This window comes from Odocoileus virginianus, chromosome 14, assembly GCF_023699985.2.
Source record: "Odocoileus virginianus isolate 20LAN1187 ecotype Illinois chromosome 14, Ovbor_1.2, whole genome shotgun sequence".
Classification (NCBI taxonomy): Eukaryota; Metazoa; Chordata; class Mammalia; order Artiodactyla; family Cervidae; genus Odocoileus; species Odocoileus virginianus.
In genome coordinates, this window is record NC_069687.1 from 39,003,345 (window position 1) to 39,020,061 (window position 16,717).

At 39.1% G+C, this 16,717-nt stretch overlaps 1 protein-coding gene across 1 annotated transcript; it reads left to right on the plus strand.

The window, feature by feature from the left end:
• The first annotated feature begins 6,927 nt into the window (after positions 1-6,927).
• On the plus strand, positions 6,928-15,219 carry MRPS30 (mitochondrial ribosomal protein S30). The gene is made up of 5 exons (XM_020899046.2): positions 6,928-7,549; positions 9,113-9,258; positions 10,886-10,991; positions 12,340-12,516; positions 14,709-15,219. Exons 1-5 carry the CDS (start codon positions 6,961-6,963, stop codon positions 14,996-14,998), a joined length of 1,308 nt encoding a protein of 435 aa, XP_020754705.2. The 5' UTR covers positions 6,928-6,960; the 3' UTR covers positions 14,999-15,219.
• Positions 15,220-16,717: the final 1,498 nt, after the last annotated feature.

Here is a 16,717-nt window from a genome sequence, read left to right on the forward strand (position 1 = left end):
TGGGGACACAGTGGTGTCTGAGTCACAACTTAAAACATGGAGTTGCCAAGAGTGGTCTAATGAGTGGGGGAGAAGGTGATGGGGAGAAAGAGAGGAAGCCCACCTAGGCCTTCTCCAATAGCTGACAGCCAACTTGAGATAAGGATGGAGAAAGGATAGAGCTTCAAATAAAGTTGACAGTGCTGTTTCTGTTTCATACTGTACTGAACTGAACATGGAGTTACAGGGCTAAGATATTTTTGTGACTAGAAGGGACCGGAGGATTTATCTGAGGTCAACTAGAAAAATAATAGATCTTGTCATACATATTCTCCAAGATGCAGGAAAGAAAGCTCTTCAGAGCAGATTTGAATAAGTAGTCAGTGACAAGAACAGATAATATTTGACCCTTCAAGTATGTATATGTATGCTGATATTCTTACACAGGAATAGAGCCTTTTAGAAGGATATACCAGAGACTGGTAACAGTAATTACCTCTGGAGATGAAAAAGGAAGAACTAGGACTAAGGAAGGAAGAGAGATTTTTCGCTGCTATCCTTTGGCCTCTGAATTAATGAACTTAGACATTTATTGCTTAAGAAAAAAATCAATTTTAAGAAGTTTATTGGAATTTTGTGGTGGCTCTATGTGTGTTAACATTAGTTACAAATTGTACAAATATGGTGAAATCAACCATACTTCAGTAAAAATTTTTTAAAAGAAGAAAAAAAACATGCTGAAAAGGAGCAATCTCTGATCAATAGATATACCAATAAAACGAGCTAATCAAGAAGTTCAAAACTCCTGATGAGCAGTTTCTTTGAAATCTGAAATGCTATCGACTTTTTAGTCAAACTGTCATAGGGAGTGAAAATCATAGAAGAGTTTCATTTTATAGTTTTTTGTGTGTGGTTGAAATTTCCAATATGAATATGATGAGCATATATAGTTTCTCAAAACAAGTGTTATGCTCTATTTATATGTGTACTGCTTGACCACACACAGCAACAGTAACTACAAACTTACACTTCTCAAGTTCTTAGAAGTCTACTTTGCAGATTATTTATCCATCCACTCTTTTTTTTTTAATCTTAAAAGAAATTGAGTTTTTTTTTCATTTATTTTTATTGGTTGGAGGCTAATTACTTTACAATATTGTAGTGGTTTTTGTCATACACTGACATGAATCAGCCATGGATTTACATGTATTCCCCATCCTGATCCCCCCTCCCACCTCCCTCTCCACCTGATCCCTCTGGGTCTTCCCAGTGCACCAGGCCCGAGCACTTGTCTCATGCATCAAACCTGGACTGGTGATCTGTTTCACTATAGATAATATACATGTTTCGATGCTGTTCTCTCGAAATATCCCACCCTCGCCTTCTCCCACAGAGTCCAAAATTCTGTTCTGTACATCTGTGTCTCTTTTCCTGTTTTGCATATAGGGTTATCGTTACCATCTTTCTAAATTCCATATATATGTATTAGTATACTGTATTGGTCTTTATCTTTCTGGCTTACTTCACTCTGTATAATGGGCTCCAGTTTCATCCATCTCATTAGAACTGATTCAAATGAATTCTTTTTAATGGCTGAGTAATATTCCATGGTGTATATGTACCACAGCTTCCTTATCCATTCGTCTGCTGATGGGCATCTAGGTTGCTTCCATGTCCTGGCTATTATAAACAGTGCTGCGATGAACATTGGGGTGTACGTGTCTCTTTCAGATCTGGTTTACTCAGTGTGTACGCCCAAAAGTGGGATTGCTGGGTCATATGGCAGTTCTATTTCCAGTTTTTTAAGAAATCTCCACACTGTTCTCCATAGTGGCTGTACTAGCTTGCATTCCCACCAACAGTGTAAGAGGGTTCCCTTTTCTCCACACCCTCTTCAGCATTTATTGCTTGTAAACTTTTGAATAGCAGCCATCCTGACTGGCGTGTAATGGTACCTCATTGTGGTTTTGATTTGCATTTCTCTGATAATGAGTGACATTGAGCATCTTTTCATGTGTTTGTTAGCCATCTGTATGTCTTCTTTGGAGAAATGTCTGTTTAGTTCTTTGGCCCATTTTTTGATTGGGTTGTTTATTTTTCTGGAATTGAGCTGCAGGAGCTGCTTGTATATTTTTGAGATTAATCCTTTGTCTGTTGCTTTGTTTGCTATTATTTTCTCCCAATCTGAGGGCTGTCTTTTCACCTTGCTTATAGTTTCCTTCGGTGTGCAAAAGCTTTTAAGTTTCATTAGGCCCCATTTGTTTATTTTTGCTTTTATTTCCAATATTCTGGGAGGTGGGTCATAGAGGATCCTGCTGTGATTTATGTCAGAGAGTGTTTTGCCTATGTTCTCCTCTAGGAGTTTTATAGTTTCTGGTCTTACATTTAGATCTTTAATCCATTTTGAGTTTATTTTCGTGTATGGTGTTAGAAAGTGTTCTAGTTTCATTCTTTTACAAGTGGTTGACCAGTTTTCCCAGCACCACTTGTTAAAGAGGTTGTCTTTTTTCCATTGTATATCCTTGCCTCTTTTGTTGAAGATAAGGTGTCCATAGGTTCGATCCACTCTTATCTTTTAAAACAAATCACTGTAACATGAAAGCCCAGTGCTGTTTTATAATCATGATGTGAAATATCAGTCAATAAGAAAAATGCCCCACCTTTTTCCTACACAATTTGACAGTGCACCTGGGTGAACATTTTGGTGGGATTTTTCTAAAGACATATTCTGTGGGAAAATTTTTGTAACATTATGCTATTGATACGGATGGTAGATTCCCATGGCTATTTTTCATTTAATGAATTATTCTGTGCCATGACTATATTTTGCTGCTGCTGTTGTTGTTATATATGTTTTAGGACACTGATGCCTCAGAATTGTTCACTACGGTGGAGGACCATATCCTGATCATAGAAGTTAAAGTGCTCTTATTTCTTGGAAGTAGAATTAGATACATAATTATTTGCTGACATATATAACATGATACATGTATACATGATACAATTATATACATAAGTCAACTTTCTCCATTTCCCTGCACAATCTATGTCCTTTCGAGTTGACTTAGGTTTTCCTCTGAGATCATCAACATTATTTTTAAGAAGTCCACTATGACCTCCTGCTCTGTAGTTTCTCAAACTTAAAAGTCAGCTATGCTCCTGTATCTCTGATAAGATTTTTTTTAATTTTTTTAAATTTTTTTCCATTTATTTTTATTAGTTGGAGGCTAATTACATCATTGCAGTGATTTTTGTCTGATAAGATTTTTGAGGCCACAAGGAAATATTACAGTTTCTCTCTCATTGTTTATTTGTGAGATAGGAAAATTCATGGACTAGTCAAAATAAATGCACAGGATTCTGAAATCTTTCATTTTGTGTTAAGTAAATACAGGTAAATTTCATATTATCTCAAATTCCTATTACTTCTGAATTGTACATATAAGCTTAGCAAGCTGATTTCTCACCTTTTAAGAATTCCTGGATCTCATTATTCTAGTTTTCAAAACCACTAGTGTAAAGAGCATGGGCTTCATGGTCATAGATCATTGTTTAATGACGGTTCTGACCCTTAATAAGCATGAGCAAATAAATCCCTTACCTCAGGAAAATCTAGGCTCTGATTTAGAGTGTTGCTGAAGGAATTAAAAACATTGGCACACATAAAGTGGTTGGTACTTGGCAAATGTTTTGCATCATTTTACGTATGCCACATCATTAAATCCTCATAGCAAACTTGTAAGGTGGGTTTTATTAACTTAGTTTTCTAAATAAGGAAAGTTAAAGTGCCAGAGCTGAGCCTGAATCTCAAACAAGACATTTCAAAACAGCAAAGAGAATGGTTTAGGGAAGACAACATACTTCCATAGATGCATGGAAGTGCTATATGTTGGACCTGTGGGAAAAGAACATTTATTTTCATTTTTTCCCTCATATCTAACTATAAATATAGACTTTCTATGTTAAAATTTCTCAACCATATCAGACCGTGTGGCTCCCTTTTTATAACAATAATTTATAACCCTCACTTTACTGTCCTGGAATAATATTTATAGATAACCTACTATACCCAGGAAGTTAAATCTATCTATCTAATAACCCCACTATAATATAGGAAGAAATAAAAACATAGCAATTTAATTAAATAATTTGTTTCAATACAAAATGTTCAGGCACAATTTCACTAGAAATCCCAGGTAGCCCTTGTGCTAAAGAACTTGCCTGCCATTTCAGGAGACATAAGAGACGTGAGTTTGTATCCTGGGTCGGGAAGATTCCCTGGAGGAGGGCATGACAACCCACTCCAGTATTCTTGCCTGGAGAATCCCATGGACAGAGGAGCCTTGTGGGTGGGCTACAGTTCGTGGGGTCGCAAATAGTCAGACGCAACTAAAATGACTTAGCATAAGCACAGATATAGAACCACCAGGACTGTGACAACTTAAGCAGGTTTTGAAAAGCCATCGGAGATTGTCATGGCTTTTGACCATACTTTATTTAGTACTATTTTAATATTTATTTATTTATTAGACTGCCTCAGGTTCCAGTTGCCAGATCTTGGTTGCAGCATGTGGACCTCTCTCTAGCTGTGGTGTGTGGGCTCTAGGATGTAAAGGCTCAGTCATTGTGGCAGGAAGGTTTAGTTGTACCAGAGCATGTGGGCTCTTTGTTCCCCCACCAGGGATCAAACCCACTTCCCCTGCATTGGAAGGTGAATTATTAACCACTGGACCACCACGGAAGTCCCTTATCTATAATACTTAAAATCTAAGGCCAGTAGCAGCCTTAATAGGGAAGATCATAATATCCATTTTCTTCCAGGAGAATGTCAACTAAATACACATATATAGATAAATATGTTTCACAGATTCTATTCCTTCCCCAAATCTTAAATTCACTTTCCTGCTGCCCTCTCCCCTTCCAAAAAAAAAGATGAGAGATTAAAGGAAAAATGCATTCCTTGTCCATTGGCCTTTTCTCATTCCACTGCTTAGGCCCCAAACTTTAGATACTTTCTCTTACCTACATTCAATTCAGGATCTATGATCACTCCTACTACCTTCACTGCTATTGTCTCTTCAAGTCACTCAGTTTTTGCCTGAAATATGGAAAACTGTCTTCTAATTGATTTCTCTGCTTCCAAATTTGATGCTTTATAATCTATTTTGAAAACAGAGTATTATGGACTGAATTGTGTCTCTCTAAAATTCCTATGTGTATGCTCTAACCTCCAATGTAACTGTATTTGGAGATAGATGTTTTATGGAATAAATTAAGGTTAAACATGGTCTTAAGGGTAGGGCACTAATCTGATAGGCCTCTCTCCTTATAATAAGAGGCCCAGGAGAGCTGTTTTTACCATGTGAGGACACAGCAAGTAAGGAGTTGACTTCATGCCAAGAGAGCTCTCACCAGAACCCAAGTATGCTGGCACCCTCATCTTGAACTTCCAGACTTTAGAACCATGAGAAAATAAATTTGTTGTTAAGTCACCCAGCTTATGGTATTAAAAACCCTAATACATAGAATAATTAAAAAAAAAAAAACACCTAAGTCACACCATTCATCCCTCTGAATGGAACATTCCATTGGATTCTCACTCCTCTGAGTACTAGGTAAGAGTCCTAGCAATCCTAGAAATTGCCTTTAGGAACCTACAAATTCTGGCTTCTTTCCTTCCTAATTCAATTTCTTACTACTCTCCTTATCCATCACTTCCCTTCAACCACACTGCCCTCCTCTTATTCTTCAACCCACCAGGCATATTCCCATCTCAGGCATATCCCCACCTCAGGGCCTCTGTGCCAACTATTCCTTCTGACAGAATTCTCTTTCTCAAGTCATGAGTTACTCCTCACTTCCTTCAACCTTTGCTCAAAAATTAATGACTTAATGAAAAAAAAAATAATGAATTTGTTGTATCTAAGTGTCAGTTTAATACACTCGCAACTTTAGAGTTAAATTCTTATCACCTGTTATAGCTTAAAGGAATACAAATTATAACTTCCTTTTAGTAACAAAATGTTTGGTTTTTAATACCCTCAAGGATTATTGCAGTAAATCCAAATAAATATTCCAGCTCCTAATTAAGATAGGAATGCGAGTCAATAAATTAAATCACCTGAAATGACCTTATATTAATAGTTTTTACTGATTTTGATGAATTTTTTCAGCAGATATTTGGTAACTACCCACTCTGCAAGGTTGATTGGCCACTAAACAATCAAAAATAAAATAGTCCCTACTTCAAGGAGCTCACAGAGTAGAAAACAATTTATGTTGAAATAATCATTGCTTTTAACACAATGCAAAACTTAAACACAATTCAATAATAGTTTTTATTTCCTTTTTTTAAAGTTAAACCCAAGTAAAAATATACTCCTTTTTTTGTGACTTATATCATTAAACAAACTACATTATCAACTAGCATAGAGATTGATATGGAATTATTTTCCTAAAAATTAGCACTAGTCATCTATGAGTGATGCTTTCATCATTTGAAAAGAAAGCATGTATAAAAAACATGTTAGATCAGTATTTTCAATAACAGGTCTCAACCTCAAGAACAAAAATTGAAAAGTGATGTTATATCCAAAAATGAAACGAGCAAATTTAGCCAAGGGAAAGAGGTTTCGCTGTAGAATGTTCCTAAAATGTTTCTGGCAAAAATTTTACCGTTTCTAAACAGGTTCTAAACAGGCAGCATCCCCTATTTAAAAGTTTCACTCCACCCCGCCACATCTCGGAAAACCTATCGGAGCACGAGTTCTTCCTTTCAACAACAAACTCCTAGGTTCACGAAACACCCAAGCTGTAGGAGCTCTAAGATTGGCTAAGAAGTGAATGACGCAAGGCTTCTCAAGCCCACTAAGAATCGTCCGCCCCAAAACTGGCTCAGAGTCCACCTTCTGATTGGTCCTTACGTCAAGAAGGCAGGGACAATTGCTAAAGTTGACTTCTGGGATCAAAGCCCAGGAAAAGATGGCGGCGACCAAGTGCTGGAGGTTTGTGCTCCGTAGTCCAGGGCTGTCATTGCACACCGCGGCCGAGGCCGCCGTCACGGCTCCAGAAGTGACCGGCTCAGATGTCAAGGCGGCCCCAGTCGCGCGCTACCCGCCGATCGTGGCCTCCCTAACTGCCGACAGCAAGGCGGCACGGCAGCGGCGAGTGGAGCGATGGCAGGCCACGGTGCACGCGGCCAAGTCGGTGGACGAGAAGCTGCGAATTCTTACCAAGATGCAGTTCATGAAATACGTAGTTTACCCACAGACCTTCGCCCTGAACGCTGACCGCTGGTACCAGAGCTTCACTAAGACCGTGTTCCTGTCGGGGCTACCGCCGCCGCCTGCCCAGCCAGATCCGGCGCCCGCGCAGGTTGTGGACCTCGCTGCCCTTCGCGCCGCCGCCTGTGACTGCCTCCTGCAGGAGCACGTCTTTCTGCGGCGCAAGAAGCGTGCGCCCATCTACCAGGAACGCTACACCGTCGCCTCACCCTTCTTGAACCAACTGGTAGCTTCCCTCACCGGCTTGCTCAGCGCTTACAATCCCGTCCTGGCTGCCGCCGCCCTCGGTGAGCCTCAGGCAGCCTATCGGGGCGGGGGAGGTGGGCATAGTAGGGGACCGTGGGTGCGTGCTAAGTCACTTCCGTAGTGTCCTGCTTTTTGCTGCCTCATGGCCAGGCTCCTCTGTCCGTGGAATTTTTCAGGCAAGAATACTGGAGTGGGTTGCCGTACCCTGCTCCAGGGGATCTTTCCCTCCCAGGGATGGAGCCGGCTCTCCTGCCTTCTACATTGGCAGGAGGGTTCTTTACCACTAGCGCCACCTGGGAAGCCTGGTAAGGCATCTCTCTCTGGGCTAAATTTGCCCCCTCTTCATTTCTTTCTGCTTAGTTCTTTCCCAGTCCTTTCGCTCCTAGCTAGGGCTGCGTCCGAAGACTGGATTGTAGTGTCTGTACTGCCACTTACTAACTTATTACTGCTGAGTGAAGGTCCAGCCAAAAGAAAGTGTAGTGTTGGTTAAGAGAAGGGGCTCCTAGAGAGCGTGACAGACCTGGGGTTGCCTTTTCGCTCTTCCATCAAAAAGTTACTGACCTTTTGGCGGTTTATAAACCAATTTTGGCCTAGTTTTTCCTCATTTTCAAGGTGAGAATACGATAATTGTACTACTTGGTCATAGAACTGTTAAGATTAAAGATGGGATTGATTAAAATACCTAACGTATATTCACTACTTTCTGTATGCCTGACCTTGTTTTGTATTTTATATGTGCCAAATTTAATCCTTACAATAACTTTACAGTAGGTTGCACTGTTTTCATAAAAACCAAACAAACCCAAAGCACAGAGTCAAGTGTATTTAGTGGAAGAACCTATTGCCGGTAGATTTGGAGGACAGGCTTCAAACCCAGTCATTTTGGGTTTCCAATAAACACAGCAACTTCTGTTTTACTGTTAAAAGCGGACTTGAAAACTAATTAATGGATAGTATTTTAAAGATCAGTGTTTCTAAGGCTTTCATGATTTTGTATCTGCCACCCCTGTAGGTATCTTAAATATTTATTGAATTAATGTTACTATGACTGTAGGTGTGTGTTCAACTGAGTCTTGTACTGTGCTTGTTACTTCCCTGTCAGTTGGGAATGAAGTGGTCTCCAGGGAAGCATCACAGACTTTTACTCATGATTGATGGCCTGGGAAAGTTGACATTCTGCCCAAGACCTAGGTTCCTCTTGTATGTAATGGAGATGATGACAACTATACATACCTTTGAGAGTTATTGTGAAGATTGAGTTAGTAATTCATGAGACAGCTATGACTCTTACTAAGCTTTTTATATCTGGTGAGTGAGATTGCTGTTGCTCTTATTTTGTGTTTATCCTTAACTGAGAAACTTCTTTGGTCACAACGCTTAATGTACTGTGGCACAGGTAGATATTAACAGTTTAAGCATTATGTTTATGTTGTGATCGTTTACGTTATCACATAATTCAAACTTTAACTTACACCAAAGAGTAATTTTTGGTGTATTTTCAATTAGCACAGTTCTTGAATTCTGTATTGCTGAGCCTGGTATTCTGAGAATAACTAGATTGGTTCAGATTATCAGATAAAAATGTTTTGAATATCTTTTGATAGATTGTAACCGCCCAGTTCACTTTTACTGGTTGAGAGGTGAAGAAATTATTCCTAGTGGTCATCGGAAAGGTCGAGTTGATGCTGTGCGATACCAAATAAATGATAAACCACACAACCAGATTCGAATATCCAGACAACTCCCTGAGGTAAGGATGTATTGCTCATGTGTCTGTTCACAGTTGAGGAGGAAGTATCAGCATGCTAGGTCAGTGGTCCCTAACATTTTTGACACCAGGGACTGGTTTTTGTGGAAGACAGTCTTTCCCTGGACTTGGGGCAGGAGTTGGTGGGGAATGATTTCAGGAGATTCAAGTGTGTTACATTTATTGTGCACTTAATTTCTATTATTATTACATTGTGATATATAATGAAATAACTATAGAACTCACCATCATGTGGAGTCAGTGGGAGATCTGAGTTTGTTTGCCACAACTAGACAGTCCCATCTGGGGGTGATGGGAGACCGTGCCTCCGAAAGCATGTGACTTATGTCCTGTCTACTCTGTAATCTCGTTTTGCCTACTGTCACTGCAGAAAACCCTGCTTCACAAAGATAGGATGTTGGAAATGGAAGTAGGCTTTTCAGGGCTTTTGTGGCAGTTTGATATTCTGCCTTAACTAAATATGGCAGGTTTGAAGTTGTCTCAAACATACTTTTAAGACCACTGTTGTTTGTGATCTCAGGCAGTATTGTGAGCAGCGGGGAGCAGCTGTAAATACAGATAAGGCTTTGCTCACCTGCTGCTCACCTCTTGCTTTACAGTCCAGTTCCTGACAGGCCAGGGGCCAGTACCTGTCCGTAGCCCAGGAGTCGGGGACCCCTATGCTAGGTAATGGGTTAGGAAGGACAAAAAGCTTTGGGTAGAGCCCTTTCCTTTCAAGTGTATTTGGAGTACATCTCATCTGAAATGCTTTTTCAGCTTTTTAACTGTGTATTCTGCAGAGGTCAGATAATCATTTTAAGTGAGGTTAGGCATCAGTTTATAGGACCATACCAATCTTTCCATTTTCTTAATACAAAAATACTGATGATAGTTTATGATTTTAATTTACAGTGAACTATCCTATCTCATTGTAAATCGAGGCATCTTAATAGCTAGAAGTATTCATTTTATAGGTATCCAGTTCTTTTGGAGAAAACAAGTGTATTCTGAATGTTATCTGTTTGTCCATGGAAGAGGTTGGCACATTTCTTCTGCAAACGTCCAAATAGTAAATATTTTAGGCTTTAGGGGCCGTAAGTTTCTGTTGCAGTCTCAGTTCTTATATGTAAAAATAGTGCTGTACCATATGTAAATGAATTTACATGACTGTGTTCCAGTAAAACTTTATTTGGAAAAACAGTTAGCTGGCTAGATTTGGCCCATCTTTAGATGGTTGCTGCTGCTGCTGCTAAGTTGCTTCAGTCATGTCTGACTCTGTGCAACCCCGTAGACGGCAGCCCACCAGGCTCCGCCGTCCCTGGGATTCTCCAAGCAAGAACACTGGAGTGGGTTGCCATTTCCTTCTCCAGTGCATGAAAGTGAAAAGTGAAAGTGAAGTCTATCAGTCGTGTCCAACTCTTAGCGACCCCATGGACTGCAGCCCACCAGGCTCCTCCGTCCATGGGATTTTCCAGGCAAGAGTACTGGAGTGGGATGCCATTGCCTTCTCCCTTAGATAGTAGAGTTTAATCATTTTGTAAATGCATCTCATTTTTAAGATTTTTAACTGTTAAGAATGTAAATATATGCTAGTGTTGCTGTGAATTTACTTATGACTTTTTTCTTTAAGTTTGTGCCACTGGATTATTCTGTACCTGTAGAAGTCCCTGTTAAGAATTGTAAGCCAGACAAACTCCCATTATTCAAACGGCAATATGAAAATGCCATCTTTATTGGTAAGTTTCTCCTTTAATAATTGTATTCAGAGTGTCTTGTGCAAATGTGCATAACTAATTTTTGATGACCAAGAAGTTCAGCCTGTCCATGAACAATGTAACTCATCTCAGGTTGCAACATGCCTGAAAATTGAAAGAAAATATTCTCTCAACTTAGCATTTGAAATTTTATGTTTCTACTGAATTACAGTATTTAAGGTTAAAAAACAGTTATAGTTTATGATTTAGCTTTACTCTATGAAAGTCTCTAGGTTTATGCATGTCTCTGCAAATGGCATAATTCTTTTCCTTTTTATGATTGAGTAATATTCCATTGCACATGTGTGTGTGCACACATATACATGTACATATGTATACACACCCCCCCCCCCCACATCTTCTTTATCCATTCCTTTGTTGAAGGATATTTAGGTTGCTTGTATATCCTAGCTTTTGTAAGTAGTGCTGCTATGAACATTAGGATGCATGTATCTTTTGGAATTCTGGTTTTCTCCAGATATGTGCCAAGGAGTTGGACTGCTGGGTCACAGGGTAGTTCTGTTCTTAATTTTTTAAGGAACCTCCATGCTGTTCTCCATAGTGAATATATCAATTTACATTCCCACCAACAGTGTAGGAAGGTTCCCCTTTCCACACGCCTTCAGCATTTATTGTTTGTATATTTTTTTTGATGATGGCCATTTTGACTGATATGAGTAGTACCTCACTGTAGTTTTCTTTTGCACTTCTCTAATAGTTAGTGATGCTGAGCATCTTTTCATGTGACTTTTGGCCATCTATATGCCTTTGTTGGAGAAATGTCTATTTAGGTCTTCTGGCCATTTTTTGATTGGGTTATTTTTTGATATTGAACTGCATGAGCTAATTGTTTATTTTGGAGATTAATCCCATGATTATCTAACATGTTTTATCAGTCCTGTTTCAATCACTGTGGTGGTCTTGGAGAGTGAATGATGGGGAACTTTTGGTTGAAAAGACTTTCCACTAAAATCAAGAATGTCAGCATTATAAGGGAAGTTTTTAAAGTTATGAAATATTTGCATCCTTTGGTAAATATGACCAGGAGAAAAACAAAGCTCCCAATGATGACCAAGGAGTGTGAGAAAACTGACATAATAGGGAATTATAAAATTTACATATATTCCTTTGACTGATGATAGCTGGCGGATTGTACTTTCAGGTGAAATTTTTTATAAACAGTAAGTAAACCAAGCTTTCCATTCGTGTATTTTGAGTGCTGATCATATAATGAGTAGAGAAATATATGCGTTTGAAGTAAATACTGAGGACATGTTTCTATATTCCCTACTTGTGCATTTCATCTGAAATGTTTTTATTTTGCTCACAGGCACAAAGACAGCAGATCCACTCTGTTACGGACATACCCAGTTTCATCTGCTACCTGACAAATTAAAAAGGGAACGGCTTTTGAAACAAAACTGTGCTGATCAGATAGAAGTCATTTTTAGAGCTAATGCTATTGCAAGCCTTTTTGCTTGGACTGGAGCACAGGCTATGTATCAAGGTAAAACTAGTTTTATGGCATCAATGTTATTGGAAGACATTTTAAGAATTTAGCAGGTCAAATTATTTTCTTTAGGTTAAAACGTAGGTAGAATCTTAACATTTTGAAAACTTGCATTGGCACACAATGCAGTTGTTTTAAAATCCTTAATTAAATATTTTGCATTTATAGTTGGTTAATGGCACTTTGGTAATTACCCTCATCTTTTACTTTGACCATTTTTGTGTGAATGCATTTTTTTCTGATGATATTCTCAAACATTTCAAAGACTAGCTGACTGAATCAGCTCTATAGATGATAACAGCTTTCTGAAACTAGAAAATGAACTGCTTTCATGGATTAAATTTTAGATTAAATCACAGTTATCATGTATAATTTCTTTGAGGACCATATCTAGGGTGTAGACTGGGAGACAGTTCATTCAGTTAATGGCTTATGGTTATCAGGCACTGTTGGCTTTGGAGATACAGTGTTGAATGAGAGAGATCCTGCTTTCCTGGAGCTTATGTTGTAGTAGGGATAGTAAAAGATAGTAAACATGTAGTGTTTTTGAAAGTATTAATCACTTCAGTCATGTCCTACTCTATGCGACCCCATGGACTGTAGCCCGCCAGGCTCCTCTGTTCATGGAGATTCTCCAGGCAAGAATAGTGGAGTGGCTAGCCGTTCCCTCCTTCAGGGAATGTTCCAACTAGTGGTGATGCTCTGAACAGAATATACTAGATGAAGGGTAGAAAATGCATAGGGTGCAGGTATAAATGAGGCATGGGGCAGAATCACTTTAGACTTTTAGAGTTAATCCGGGGGAGGTCTCTAAAGATTTTCATTTGAACAGAGACCTGAAGGATGAGGAGCCGCCTCTGCATAAACTTGTGGGAAGGACACTCCCAGGCGAAGGGAATGACAGGTAGCTCTGAGGCAGGAAGAGACTTGATGTGGTCAAGGAACAGATGAAGGCTGGTGAGGAAAGGGAGTGGGAGAGTGAGGATGGGGAGCTGGGGTGAGATAGAGGAAGCTGGGGGCATGTCACAGAGGACTCTCAGAGCCCACTGTGAACCACTTGACTTTTGTTGCAAAACCAGAAGTAATATAATGCATACCTAGGTTGCTCCTACTCCTATATAAACATCCAGGAGGAGTTTTAACAGTGGTTTAATATTGCCAGCCTTATCTTTTCCCCCGCCCTGTATATGTGTTTTTAACCTCATACTCACAATTGTTGACTTATGTCTTTATAATAGAACTAAGTAGATAAGAGTAGGAATACCAGTAGACAATCAGAAAAATTAAGAGGAAACTTTCTTAAAGATGTTAGAATGGCGTAGTTTATTCACAAAAAATAAAATACTTTTTATATTATAATTAATTCTGTATTTTAACAATACTGTTTATTGGCTGTCTTCAGCGGGGGAGCCTCATGGGCTGCCATCTATGGGGTCGCAAAGAGTCGGACACGACTGAAGTGACTTAGCAGCAGCAGCAGCATTAAAGCTGATATAAAATATATATGTGGCAAAATTTACAACTTACTGCATGGCCCTTGAATTTAAAAGTATTAAAGCCAGTCAACCTGTACCAAGAGACAGCCAGAAAATTTGAATAATAAAGATATTCAGATATCCTGGAACCTTATGATGACATAAAATACACTAGGAAAAATGAAAACAACTCATAAAACTAATTTTGAATTATAAATTAAGACATAGAATTCATCTAATAACTACATGGTTGAAGTTCTTTGAAAGTCAAGGGTTTTTCTGAAGGCTTTTTTTTTTTTTTGTAGATTTGATGAAATAAATGTCTATAATGGTTATTGGGTGGTAGATGCTGCTGGTAAAAGGGAAATTCGAACATATTTAGGGTTGGTGAATAATGATGTGGAGACATCTGCATAAATAGAGCTCACTTCTCAGGTGAAGTGAGTTAAGGTTGAAATCTGATGAAGTCCAAAGTTGTTGAAAAAGTGTATCATGAACTTTGGGGATCCTAGAATTCTGGAAGGAAATAGTTCTTGATGCAGAAATGGAATATAGGATTAGGGTGGAGAAGATAGTGAAAACATTGAGATCTTTAGAAATTTGGTAGGTAAAATATCCAGGTTATAGGAGGTATTTTATGTCCTCTAGTGTGTGTGTTTTGGTTTGGTAAAATATATTCTATATATAAGTTTCAGCATAACTTTTCTTCTGCAGGATTCTGGAGTGAAGCAGATGTTACTCGGCCTTTTGTCTCCCAGGGTGTGATCACAGATGGAAAATACTTCTCCTTTTTCTGTTACCAGTTAAACACCTTAGCACTGACTGCACAAGCTGATCAAGACAACCCTCGGAAAAATATATGTTGGGGAACACAAAGTAAGCCTCTTTATGAAACAATCGAAGATAATGATGTCAAAGGTTTTAATGATGACGTTTTACTTCAGTTAGTTCACTTTCTACTAAATAGACCAGAAGAAGAGAAAGCACAGCTGTTGGAAAATTAAGAAAAAACATTTGCTTTGGGACTCTGGGAATACTGAAATTTCACTGATGGAACAGTAAAAGGAATTTTGGTAATGAGACTTCTGTCAAATATTAAATACATTGATTTTGAGACAAATGTTTCTTTATGTTAACCTGTGATTAGACCTTTCATTCTGCTCAAAATGCATCACTAAGAGATTTAATTTTAGATACAGTATGTTGATTAAAATAATTTCATTCATATGTGACTGATGAGACCAATTGAATAATCTTCAGTACTTGAGTTTAATTGTCTCTGTGTGTTTCTGTAACTTACTGCATACCACTCACTGCATGACAGGCCAGTAATCTGAGAAACTAGGAGTTGGGGTAAGGAAAAATGACTTTCTTTGGAAAGCCAGCAAGCCGAGAAGATGACAGACTAATGTTCTAAAGAATGATTTTAATTTGAGGTAGAATTTTAGCTTTAATGCTAGGGAAGGAGGAGGGAAGCAAGGTGCCTGAAGAGCTTGTGGACCTTCTTCTGATTGGATGATAATGGGATAATCGGGTGGTATTTTGGGAGTCAACATTATCAACCTGATTCCAACTTGGCTGGGGTCTCAGAACATTAACTGTAACCCTCAAGGAGGAACTAAAGGTCTGTGACTTTGTTTTATGACTATGTATTATTTTGTCTTCAGTTTGATTCAGCTCAGTCGTTTGGTCATGTTTGACTCTTTGTGACCCCATAAACCGCAGCACGACAGGCCTCCCTGTCCATCACCGACTCCCGGAGTTTACCCAAACTCATGTCCATGGAGTCAGTGATGCCATCCAACCATCTCATCCTCTGTCGTCCCCTTCTCCTCCTGCCCTCAATCTTTCCCAGCATCAGGGTCTTTTCAAATGAGTCAGCTCTTTGCATCAGGTGGCCGAAGTATTGGAGTTTCAGCTTCAACATCAGTCCTTCCAATGAACACCCAGGACTGATCTCCTTTAGGATGGACTGGTTGGATCTCCTTGCAGTCCAAGGGACTCTCAAGAGTCCACAACACCACAGTTCGAATGCATCAATTCTTCAGCTCAGCTTTCTTAATGGTCCAATTCTCACATCCATACATGACTACTGGAAAAACCATAGACTTGACTAGACGGACCTTTGTTGACAAAGTAATGTCTTTGCTTTTTAATATGCTGTCTAGGTTGGTCATAACTTTCATTCTAAGGAGCAAGTGTCTTTTAATTTCATGGCTGCAATCACCATCTGCAGTGATTTTGGAGCCCAAAAAAATAAAGTCTGCCACTGCTTCCACTGTTTCCCCATCTATTGGCCATGAAGTGACAGGACCAGATGCCATGATCTTAGTTTTCTAAATATTGAGCTTTAAGCCAACTTTTTCACTCTCCTCTTTCACTTTCATCAAGAGGCTCTTTAGTTCTTCTTCACTTTCTGCCATAAGGGTGGTGGTATCTGATTTCTCCTGGTAATCTTGATTCCAGCTTGTGCTTCTTCCAGCCCAGCGTTTCTCATGATGTACTATGCATATAAGTTAAATAAGCAGGGTGACAATATACAGCCTTGATGTACTCTTTTTTTTCCTATTTGGAACCAGTCTGTTCCATGTCCAGTTCTAACTGTTGCTTCCTGACCTGCATACAGGTTTCTCAAGAGGCAGATCAGGTGGTCTGGTATTCCCATCTCTTTCAGAATTTTCCACAGTTTATTGTGATCCACACAGTTAAAGGCTTTGACATAG

Coding starts and splice junctions, on each gene's coding strand:
- MRPS30 (XM_020899046.2), top strand. CDS start 6,961: ATGGCGGCGACCAAGTGCTGGAGGTTTGTGCTCCGTAGTCCAGGGCTG. Junction 9,259..10,885: donor TATCCAGACAACTCCCTGAG/GTAAGGATGTAT, acceptor TTTTTCTTTAAG/TTTGTGCCACTGGATTATTC. Junction 10,992..12,339: donor TGAAAATGCCATCTTTATTG/GTAAGTTTCTCC, acceptor TTTTGCTCACAG/GCACAAAGACAGCAGATCCA.